Source organism: Cetorhinus maximus, chromosome 31, assembly GCF_964194155.1.
Source record: "Cetorhinus maximus chromosome 31, sCetMax3.hap1.1, whole genome shotgun sequence".
In the NCBI taxonomy this organism is placed as follows: Eukaryota; Metazoa; Chordata; class Chondrichthyes; order Lamniformes; family Cetorhinidae; genus Cetorhinus; species Cetorhinus maximus.
Window position 1 is genome coordinate 9,586,803 of NC_135909.1, and position 11,879 is coordinate 9,598,681.

General features: G+C 43.5%; 1 protein-coding gene across 1 annotated transcript; it reads right to left on the reverse strand.

The window, feature by feature from the left end:
* Positions 1 to 680: 680 nt before the first annotated feature.
* LOC144670365 (histone H2B-like) lies at positions 681 to 11,422 on the reverse strand. Its single transcript, XM_078532843.1, has 4 exons — positions 11,368 to 11,422; positions 10,883 to 10,951; positions 2,375 to 2,476; positions 681 to 1,041 (listed from the first exon to the last, which is right to left on the reverse strand). Exons 1-4 carry the CDS (start codon positions 11,420 to 11,422, stop codon positions 689 to 691), a joined length of 579 nt encoding a protein of 192 aa, XP_078388969.1. The 3' UTR covers positions 681 to 688.
* Positions 11,423 to 11,879: the final 457 nt, after the last annotated feature.

Below are 11,879 nucleotides of genomic sequence, written 5' to 3' on the forward strand. Positions count from 1 at the left end.
TCGAGATAATCTCGATCCGTCATGAAACCTTCTAAGCAGCCGGCTGAAAGTGCCATTTACATCGTTCTGCTGATAGACGGTATATTGTAGATATTTGTGACAGCCAAAACTGAACATACTTGGAGTAAATTTGCCAGTGTTTAGACTGAAGGTTGCTACACAACCGGTGCTTACAGGAAATGAACTGATCGATTATGGAGGCCAAACTTGAACCAAATTGGAAACTGAATCATTTACGTTCTATTCGCTCTCTCTCCAAAACCAGGGAAAGGGGTCGAATATGACGCGTCTTAAAACAAAGCGCAGAGGGTGAGCGGCAAGTCATTAATTTATGGGGCATCATTAACGAGACCCAACAATTGAACGAGAATTAAATCTACATTCACGTGAGGGAGAGGTCGAGTGTGTTAAGTTCTGCCGAAGGGTCATAAAGACTCGAAACGTTAACTGATTTCTTCTCCACCGATGCTGACAGACCTGCTGAGTTTTTCCAGGTAATTCTGTTTTTGTTTTAAAACTACATTACCGAGAATCTCTGATTGAAACGTGATCAAAATAACAATTTCACAATTCGAAATGCTTCATAGTTAAAACATAAATTTAGAAGTAATGTAATGATATAGCTTTTTCAGAGTGATTGTGGGTGGCTCTTAAAAGAGCCGTTGTGTTTTGAATCAGTTCTGGGGTTTTACTTGGAGCTGGTGTACTTGGTCACCGCCTTTGTCCCTTCCGACACGGCGTGCTTGGCCAGTTCCCCGGGCAGCAGCAGGCGCACGGCGGTCTGGATCTCCCGGGAGCTGATGGTGCTGCGCTTGTTGTAATGGGCCAGGCGGGAAGCCTCACCCGCGATGCGCTCGAAAATATCGTTCACGAACGAGTTCATGATGCTCATGGCCTTGGAGGAGATGCCGGTGTCGGGGTGAACCTGCTTCATCACTTTGTAGATGTAGATGGCGTAACTCTCCTTCCTCGACTTTCGCCGCTTCTTGCCGCCCTTTGCTACCGGTTTCTTTAAGGCTTTCTTGGCTCCCTTCTTGGGAGCTGGTTTCTTTTTTTTTTGTAAAAATATACTTTATTCATAAAATATCTTCAATCACATTCAAAACCATTTCAAAAACAACATTACAAGGGTACAATCCAGGTTAAACTTTTACAAAATGTATCACCAGGTGCATCAGTACAAACAATATTACAATCATTTACAGCCTTTCATTTTGATCTGTACAGCCCGAGGGGCTCTAAACAGTTCCCAGTCTCTCGGTGCGCTGTGGTAGAAAGGTCTTAGACAGCGACCCTTCCCCATTGCGCCTTTGCGGCAGCTGCCCCAAGCTTTAGTGCGTCCCTCAGCACGTAGTCCTGGACTTTGGATTGTGCCAGTCCGCAACAATCGGTCGGGGACAACTCTTTGTGCTGGAAGACCAACAAGTTTCGGGCAGACCAAAGCGCCTCTTTCACCGAGTTGATGATCCTCCAGCTGCAGTTGATGTTTGTCTCGGTGTGTGTCCCTGGGAACAGCCCGTAGAGCACAGAGTCCTGTGTCACAGAACTGCTCGGGATGAACCTCGACAGCAACCACTGCATCTCTCTCCAGACTTTCTTTGCAAAGGCACAGTCCACAAGGAGGTGAACAACGGTCTCTTCCCCACCACAGCCACCTCGAGGGCAACGTGCAGAGGGGGTGAGCCTCCTGGCGTGTAGGAAGGATCTGACGGGGAGGGCCTTTCTCACCACCAGCCAAGCTACGTCTTGGTGCTTGTTGGAAAGTTCTGGCGATGAGGCATTCTGCCAAATGACTTTGACAGTCTGCTCGGGGAACCATCCCACAGGGTCCACCCTCTCCTTTTCCCTCAGGGCCTCTAGGACGTTACGTGCTGACCACTGCCTGATGGACTTGTGGTCAAAGGTGTTTTTCTGCATAAATTTTTCCACCAGGGACAGGTGGTACGGCACGGTCCAACTACTTGGAGCGTTCCGCGGCAGCGTGGCCAGACCCATCCTTCGCAACACCGGGGACAGGTAGAACCTCAGCACGTAGTGACACTTGGTGTTTGCGTACTGAGGGTCTACGCACCGCTTGATGCAGCCACACACAAAGGTGGCCATCAGTATGAGGGCGATGTTGGGCACGTTTTTTCCCCCTTTATCTAGAGGCTTGTACATCGCGTCCCTGCGGACACGATCCATTTTCGACCTCCAGATAAAGCGGAAGATGGCTCGAGTGATCGCCATCGCGCAGGAGTCTGGAATGGGCCAGACCTGCGCCACGTACAGCAACAGCGAGAGTACCTCACACCTGATGACCAGGTTCTTACCCGCAATGGAGAGGGAGCGTCGCTCCCACATGCCCAGTTTCCTTTTCACCATAGCCACTCGCTCCTTCCAGTTTCTGGTTTCTTCTCATCAACCATCGTCACTTTCAAACACTGAATAAAACAAACCCCTTCCAAGCGCCGATTAAATAGACAGTCTGACAGACCTATGCTAATGAGGAATGGGGAAACAATGATTCTGATTGGACATTTAAAAAAATACAACAGCCACTTATTTTGTAATTTTCTCTGATTGCATATTTAAAGACACCAATCAAATTTCGACTTCTCCACCAATCATTATCCCTTTTACTACAATCAGGAAATAAATTTTATCAGGATTCTCTCCAGTCCCAGTTTGTGAAGATACACCGGGAATTGTCGTCTGGTTGTTCGTGCGAGGGGCCCTTCTCCACAGAGGGACTGAACGGAAAAGCGGGATTCCTCCTGGAACTCTTGTAACGTGTGCGAATTACTCACTGGGATATTGTGTGAGTATGTGTGTGTGAGTGGTAGTGGATTGAGGCTGTGGTACGTCGTGAGAGTGTAGAATTTATTCTGTACCTGTCTTTGGGAGTGTTTAAAACTCATTGTGCGTCTGTCAGTTCAGGATGAATGTGAGTGAGCGGGGGATCCATTCTCAATTTGGGAATATATGCAATTTTGGATGAACTCCGTATCTGTCACCTGCGGCTTAAATATGAGTGCAGGATTTATTCTGTACCTGTCAGTTTATTGAACTACAAATGAGATTCACACCGTGTTTCTCAGTCTCTGACACTGTAGATCAGTGTAGCATTGATTGTATATCTTTCAGCCTGTGCTACTATCCGAGTGTGCACTTTTCATTCACTTTCAGAGCCTGGGACTGTGTTTGAATGTGAGATTAGTGCTGATCCGCAAGGTGAGTGTGGAATTCAGTCTGTATCTGTCAGTTTCTGGTATTGAATGGGAATGTGAGTCATTGTCAATATCTGGGAGTCTTTTGAACATATTCTGCATCTGTTTGTCTTCAGTGCTGAATGTGAGATTACTTCAGTCAGTCAGTGATACTGTATTTGACTGTGGGATTAATTCTGTCAGTGATACTGTCTGTGAGAGTGGGATTAATTCAGTCATTCGGTGGTGCTGTGTGAGAGAGTGGGATTAATTCAGTCATTCGGTGGTGCTGTCTGTGAGAGTGGGATTAATTCAGTCATTCGGTGATGCTATATGTGAGAGTGGGATTAATTCAGTCATTCGGTGGTGCTGTATGTGAGAGTGGGATTAATTCAGTCATTCGGTGGTGCTGTGTGTGAGAGTGGGATTAATTCTTTCAGTCGGTGGTACTAAAATAGATATGAACATACGAACCAGGAGCAGGAGTAGGCCCCTCAGCAGCTCGAGCCTGTTCCGCCATTCAATAAGATCATGGCCGAGGGATAGGCAGTGGCAGATATTTAAAGGGATATTTCAGAATACACAAAATACATGCATTCCAATCAGAACCAACAATTCCAAAGGGAGGTTATGTAGATGTTTAAATAAGAAATGAGTTAGTCCTATAGTAAGAGCATTTCAGGAATTGAAAATGCAAAATAGGGAGATGGCGGATGAACTAAACAGGTATCGTGCTTCAGTCTTCATCATAGATGACACAAGTAATACCCTGGAAAAAGCTGTAAATCAGGAAATGGAAGAGAGGGAGGAACTCGTGGAAAATTACAATCACCATGGAAGTGGTATTGAGAAAATTGTTGGGGCGTCGGGCTGTGAAATCCCCAGGTCTGGATGGATTTCACCCCAAATCCTTGAAAGAAGTGGCTAGTGAGATTGTTGGTGCGTTTGTTTTAATTTTCAAAATTCCCCAGATATGGGGAAGGTTCAATTAGATTGGAAAATAGCGAACGTAACTCCTTCATTAAAAAAGGGAGGGAGACAGAAATTAGAAAGCTAAAGGCCAGTTAGCCGAACATCTGTCATAGGCAAAATGTTACAAGCTATTATTAAAGATAGCAGGGCACTTAGAAAAATTCAAGGCAATCTGGCAGAGTCAACATGGCTTTGTGATAGGAAAATCATATTTCACCAATTTATTGGAGTTCTTTGATGGAGTCACATGTGCTGTGGATAAAGGGGAACCGGTGGATGCACTGTACTTAGATTTCCAGAAGGCATTTGTTAAAGCTCCACATCAAAGGTAATTGTGGAAAATAAAAAGACCACAGTGTAGGGGCTAACATATTGGCATGGATGGAAGATTGGTGAGCTGATAAGAAGCAGAGATTTGACATAAATGGGTCCTTTTTTGGTTGGCAGGATATGGTGAGTAGTGTGCCAGAGGGATCAGTGTCATTGAGTTAACTAGCACAGAAACAGGCTCTTCAGCCCATCTTGCCCGTGCCGGCCATCAAATCATTGCTGGGCCCTCAACTTTTTATAATGTATATAAATGACTCGATGAAGGGACTGAAGGAATGGTTACTAAATTTAATGATGGCACAACGATAGGTAGAAAGTAAATTGTGAAGAGGACTTAAAGAGGCTACAAAGGGACATAGAATGTTTGAGTGGGCAAAGCTCTGGCAAATGGAGTATAACGTGGGGAAATGTGAAATTGTTCATTTTGGCAGGAAGAATAAAAATGAAGCTCCTTATCTAAATAGTGAGATATTGCAGAGCTCTGCGATTCAGAGGGATTTGGGTGTGCTAGAGCATAAATCACAAAAGGTTAGAATGCATGTACAGTAGTTAATTAGGAGAACTAACAGAATGTTAACATTTATTGTGAGGGGAATTGATTTCAAAAAGAGGGAGGTTCTACATCAGTTATACAGGGCACTGGTGAGACCACATCTGGAGTCCTGTGTACAGTATTGGTCTCTTTATTTAAAGGAAACATTTAAATGTGTTCTAAGCAGTTCAGGGAATATTTATTAGACTAAAACCAGGAATGGGCCGGTTGTCTTATGAAGAAAGATTGGACGGGTTAGCCTATCTTTGTGACTGGAATTTAGGAGAGTAAGAGGGGATTAGATTGAAACCTTTAAGACCCTGAAGAGTCTTAACAGGTTGAATGTGGAGATGATGTTTCCTCTTGTGGGAGAAGCTAGAACTAGGGGGTCATTGTTTAAAAATAAGGGGTCACACATTTAAGACATTGATGAGGAGCATTTATTTCTCTGAGCGCAGTGAGTCTTGGAACTCTCTTCCTCAAAAGGCAGTGGACGCAGTCTTTGAATATTTTAACGGTAGAGCTGTATGGATTGTCAGTTATCAAGGGGGTGAAAGGCTATCGGGGGCAGACAGGAATGTGGGGGTGAGGTTCACTTTAGCTCACTTTGCTTTCATGCCCTCATTTAAGTTGAAAATACTCGTCATGGATGCACTCATTTCTCCATCCAAAATGAGTGTAAAATTCAATCATATTATGAACGCTGTTACCTAGAGGTACCTTCACTATGAGGCTCTCATTTAATCCTGTCTCGTTACTCAATACCAGGTCTTGAATACCCTGCTCTCTGGTTGGCTCCAGAATGTGCTGTTTTAAGAAAGAATCCCAAAAACACTCTATGAACTCCTCATCTACGTTACGTTTGTCCATCTGATTTTCCCAGTGGATATGTAGATTGAAATCCCCCATCATTATTGCTGTACCTGTCTGACAAGCTCCCATGATCTCTTCTTTTATACTCTGTTCTACCGTGCAGTAAAATAGTCACCTGTCCCACAAGTGACTTCTTGCCTTTGTCATTTCACGTCTCAACCCAAAGCTGAATCATCCTGGATTTCTGAATTTAGGTCATCCCTCTCTAATGTGCTAATACCATCATTAATTAACAGAGCCACCCCTACACCTTTTCCTGACATATTTCATTCCTAAATATCACATACCCTTCAATATTCAGGTCCCAAACTATGTCACCCTGTAGCCGTGCCTCTCTGATGGCTATCAGATCATTCTTATTTATATATATTATCAGTTAATTTGTTACGTTTCAAATGCTACATGTGTTTAGATACAGAGCCTTTAGTTTTGTCCTTTTATTATTTCTGTAGCTACAAGGCTTATCTGCTGATTTACTCTTAGATTTATGCTATTTCTCCCTTCCTGTCATGGTCTGTTTACCACTTCTCATATTAATACCTTTCTTTCTTGCCTTGTGTCTACTTTTTGAAAATGTGATCCTTTCCACTATTCAGTTTTAAACCCTCTCTACTTCCCTAGTTATGCAGCTTGTGAGGACACCAGCCCCAGCACAGTTCAGGTGTAGACCACAACGGTACAGAAAAATCTGAAAGAACACCCAAAACTGGTGCCAGTGGCCCATAAACTGGAACCCACTTCTCCCACACCAGTCTTTGAGGCTTGCATTCATTTCTCTAATCTTATTTGTCCTATACCAGTTTGAACATGGCTCAGGTAATAATCCTTTGAGGTTCTGCTGCTTAATTTTGTGCCTAGCTCCTCATACTGACTATGCAGAGCCTCCTTCCTCATCCTGCCCATGTTGTTGATCCCTACATGGACCATGATCACTGGATCCTCCGCCTCCCACTGCAAGTTGCTTTCCAGCCCTGAACGGATGTCCCAAACCCTGGCACCAGTCAGGAAACAGAGCCGTCTGGACTCTCGCTCTTTGCTACAGAGAACAGTGCCATTCCCACTCAATATACTGCCCCATACTACCACTACATTCCTTTTAATGTTCCCCCAACTTGAATGGCTTCCTGTACCACGGTGCCATGGTCAGTTTGCTCATCTAATCTGCAGCCACTGCCCTCATCCAAACAAGCTGGGAGAACATCAAACCTATTGGACCATTGCAGAGGCTCACACTCCTGCCCTCTGGGTCCCATTACCTGCCTCATTCGCAGTCACACCCTCCTGTCGCTGACCATATCCGAAGACCCTACTCTAAGATGTGTGACTGCCTCCTGATATAAAGCATCAAGGAAACTTCCCCTCTCGCTGATGTGTCACAGAGTCTGCAGCTCAATGAATCTGAGTTGAATTTCCTCCAGCCGCGAACATTTACTGTAGACATTTCGTCTGGATCACAATGTTATCCAGGAGTTCTCACATGCTGCAGCTTGGACACGTCACCTATCATGCCATCCTTAATGTGTTTTAAATAATTACTTATTTATGTTATTCAGTTATTTATGTTACTTTCTTATATACTTTATTTTCTATACCACAAATTTGTGTACTATTTTAAACCTTAGGGATAGAATCAACCTTACACACTTACTGGATATTCAGCAAACAGCTAGCTCCTTTCCCTGTATTAGAGCAAGAACCAATTCCTATGGGGTGAGAAGGATAGAAGAAGGGAACAATTACCTGTTTTCCTTCCCCACCCTTCACCGAGCTCCAATCTCACCGAGCTCCAATCTCACCGAGCTCCAATCTCACCGAGCTCCAATCTCACCGAGCTCCAATCTCACCGAGCTCCAATCTCACCGAGCTCCAAGTCTTCACTCAGTTAGCTCAGCTGCACTCAGTTTGCCTTGGCTGCACTAAAGAACCCTGAATTTATAGTAAGCTGAACTGGGGCAACTGTAACCAGATTGAACCAGTTAGCTAATTAACTAATCAACTCCTACAGCTGAGAATGAGTTTACTCTGTCTGAACTGAAAGAAAGAATTTAGCCTGTTTACACAGTACTTTCCAGTTACTCCTAATTAGAGACTAGATTAGATTTTAAGGGCAAAATTTAAGAACAAAATTAACACTTACATCTCCCCCCTCACCAAACTCAAGTCTTTAGCCAGCTTGATCAGCTGCATTCTGTTTGGTACTGTATGTATGAGTGAGATTAGTTCTGCCTATCTGTGGTACGGCAGATGAGAGTGAGATTAATTCTGTCTGGTGGTGGTACTGTATGTGAAAGCAGGATTCATTCTGTCAGTCTTTGATACCACATGTGAATGTGGGGTTAATTCTGACAGTCTGTGGTAATGTTCTTGAGAGTGGGATTAATTCTGTAAATCAGTAGCATGTTTGTGAGAGTTGGTTTAATTCTGCCAGGTGGCAATACTATATGTGAGAATAAGATTGATTTTGTCTCTGTCAAGCTCCTGGACTCTGTCCGAGTGTTAGATTCATTCTGCAACTCTCAATTCCTGATGCTGTGCACGATTGTGGGATTCATTTGTCTCTATCAAACCTAAGTTCTGAACGTGTGTTCATGAATGTTTTGTGTGTGTGTAAGTTTGTGGTACCGTGTGAATTTCAGATTCTTTCTCCATCTCTACATCTCTGGGACTGTTTGAGGTTCATTCTGTACCTATCAGTCAGTTCCACTGTGTGAGACATGCGATTCATTCTGCAGTTGTCTATCTCTGGCACTGTCAGTGAGTGTGTGATTTATTCTGTTACTGTGTATCTCTGGTGCTGTGAGTGCCTTGGACTTCATTCTGTATGTGTCAGTGCCTGGAAACGTGTTGGATTTGTTGGGGACTTCCCAGTGTCCAGTTCTTTATGAATGTGGAGTTTATTCTGTTGCTCTCAATCTTTGATGAAAAGAGTTAAAATAAGTCAAAAGATGAAGAAGTTATACTGCATGAGAAAAGGGGTGCTGATTGGTTGGCAAGTTGACTCCAATTGTTCGAGGTGTTGTCATGAAGAATTCACCAGGGGACTATTGCCCTGCATGTTTTTGTTTAATTCAACATAGGCACAATGCCTGGACATGTTCCTTTTGCCAATAGATAAAAGGGCCCTGCGCATGATTATATGTAGCACTTAGCATCTGTAAGTGAGTCACATTGTGAAGAATAAGGAATTTCAGTTACTTAGTTGGTGAAGTAGTGGCCATTTTCCTCAGAGGAGTGAAGGTTGAGAGGAGAGGATAGAGGTATTCAAAATTATGATGAGTCTGGACACAACAGATTGGGAAAAACTGTGCCAACTACTGGATGGGTCAAAGACCAGAGGGCACAAATTTAAGGTAATTGACAGAAGCGATGGATACTTTTTGGAGAAACTTTTTCATGCAGTGAGTGGTTAAGATCTCAGAAGTGGGTCCTGACACTGCTAGAGGCAGATGTAATCAAGGTAGACAGGAGAGAATTGGATTATTATCTGAAAAGGAAGAATGTGCAGCGTTGTGGACAGAAGGTGGGGAATGACACTAGATGTATCACTCATTTGAAGCCTGATGTAGACGCAAAGGGCTGAACCTCAATGTGTGCTGTGACAGTAATACTGTGTGTGTGCATGTGCGTGCAAGTTTAGGTGTGCTTAATTATGTTGATTATCCTTCTGTCAAACTCTGGTGCTGCAGGTGAATATGGAATTTGTTATGTTTCTGTCAGGAGTGCTGCTGGGTCTGAATGTGGGATTACTTAGATTATGTTAATATAGTTCAGTAGTCCTGTATGCAAATCTGAGAATCAGTCTGTAAGTAGCATCCTTTAATTGTGAATTTGTGATTATTTCTGGCTTTCCTTGGTACCATATGTGTGTGTCAGATTGATTGGTGTCATTCAGACTCAGGTATTGTGAGTGAGTGTAGTAACAGACTGCATTTGGCAGTGTCTGGTAATGGACATGTGCTCAATAATGATTCTGAATCTGTCAGTCTCTGCTGCTCTGTGACAGTGTGGGATTCATTACATAACCTTCAGTTTCATGGACTGTTTACCAATCTAGATTCATTCCATGTTGAAATGTCAGTACAGGAATAAGCAATTGATGTTGTTGGTTTAATGGAATATTTGCAAGTTTGGCCTCAAATGAAATCCCATTTTGTGTAATTCTTGTATGTGAAACTCCATTGTTATGCAAGTGTAACTCAGTTTATACTAATCAAATTAACGCTGTGTCATTCAATCTGTTTCTGAGTGAGAATTTTAAACTTGGCTGTTGAGCTCAATTTGCAATGATAGAATTAATACAACATCTATCAGTCTGATACAGTGTGGATTTTTCGGATTGCTCTGTGATTTGTATCTCAATTTGTACTAATCATTTTGATACAGTATCCCTTAGTTTAATAATTTGGGTGAGTTTCAAACTAGAATGTGAGTTTGTATCTTTCAGTTTTATCTGGTAATAATGTAATTGCAGCTAAGACTGATTCCCTGATCAATGCTGCCACCATCACCTCCACTTTTTCCTTCTCGATCTTTTTCTGAAAACCATATTTGTAAATATTCAGCACCCAGTCCTCCCTCTTTTTAAACCACGTTTCCTTCATTGCCACTACATCATATTCCCACATTGCCATTTGTCCTTCAAGCTCATCAACCTCATTTATCACACTGTGTGTTTACATACATGCATTGTAAACTGGTCTTTGCATTCCTCATAGTGCTTCTTAATCTGCCTCTATCTAATATGGCATCGCTTCCTTCTCCAGTATTATCCATCACTCTCCCTCCTGTCTGTCCTTAGTTCTTTCTGGTACTTCTGTAAGATGGTGACCAACCTCTGCCAATTTAGATTAAATCTTCACCAACCAGCCTAGTGAACCATAAACTAAAATTGGACTTGGTGCCTGTGCTTGCAAAGTACAATGGATCAGAACCACAACAAGTTAACCTCTTGGCGACCTCTGCTCCCTGTGAGTGACACTGTACTTACTGTGTGTGAGGAGCTGACTGCACTTCCCCTTGTGTTGTAGAATCACAACATTTATTCTGCTGCTTTCAAGTATTTGCATATCAGAAGGAAAAACATTGTTAATTATAACTTAAGAAGAGGTGAAGTAGAAGATACAAAGAAACCAAAACAATTATTAAATTAATAATCATTCCGAACAACCGCAAAGTCAGAGGTTCAAGAAGGCAGCTCACCACCACCTTCCCAAGGGCAACTCGGGATGGGCAATAAATGCTGGCCCAGCCAGTGAAGCCAACATCCCGTGAATGAATAAAAAATGGTAAGACAAACAGGGTCAGTGTCTGAATCCACTGCAGTCCTGCAGCACTCAGCTGCTAAACACCAGGGACTTTGTTCCTGTTACAACAATTTCCTGCCATCCAGAAACAATCCACTGCTCCAGGAGTGGGACTGAGTGACGGAGCAGGGACTATTGTGTAGGTCAGATTTCTATTTGCCGCTCCCATGGACTAACCGTTCAAGCGAAAGCAAACAGCCGCTGTTTAAAATGTGTCTCTGCATTAGCGGCAGTTTGAAACCATCTTCTACCACTCACAGGCAGTGCTGGGGAGGGCAGCGCGCATGCGCAGAATGCTGCACACATTCCGGAAACACAAATATTGAACATATCCGGCACAGAACGAGGACATTCGGCCCATCGTGTCGACACCACCCCCCAAATAGTTTGATCCAGCCTCACGTCACTTTCCAGCTCTTGCTCCGTGAGTCCTGTAGGTCCCAGCAGCTCAGTGCAGATCCAAGTGTTTGTTAAAGGCAGTGATGCGCTGCTCTCCCCCAGCTCTGCCTGGGACTGGAAGAAGATGGTTTCAAACAGCCGCCAATGGAGAGATCCCGCTCCCGGGGGAAGGGAACAAACAGCAGCCTCCTGGGAGGAGGGAGACAGAATGGCAAGAAGCTGTTATTGAAAATCATTGCTGCTTTCTCTCCACAAAGCAACAATAAACATTTCTGATAAAAG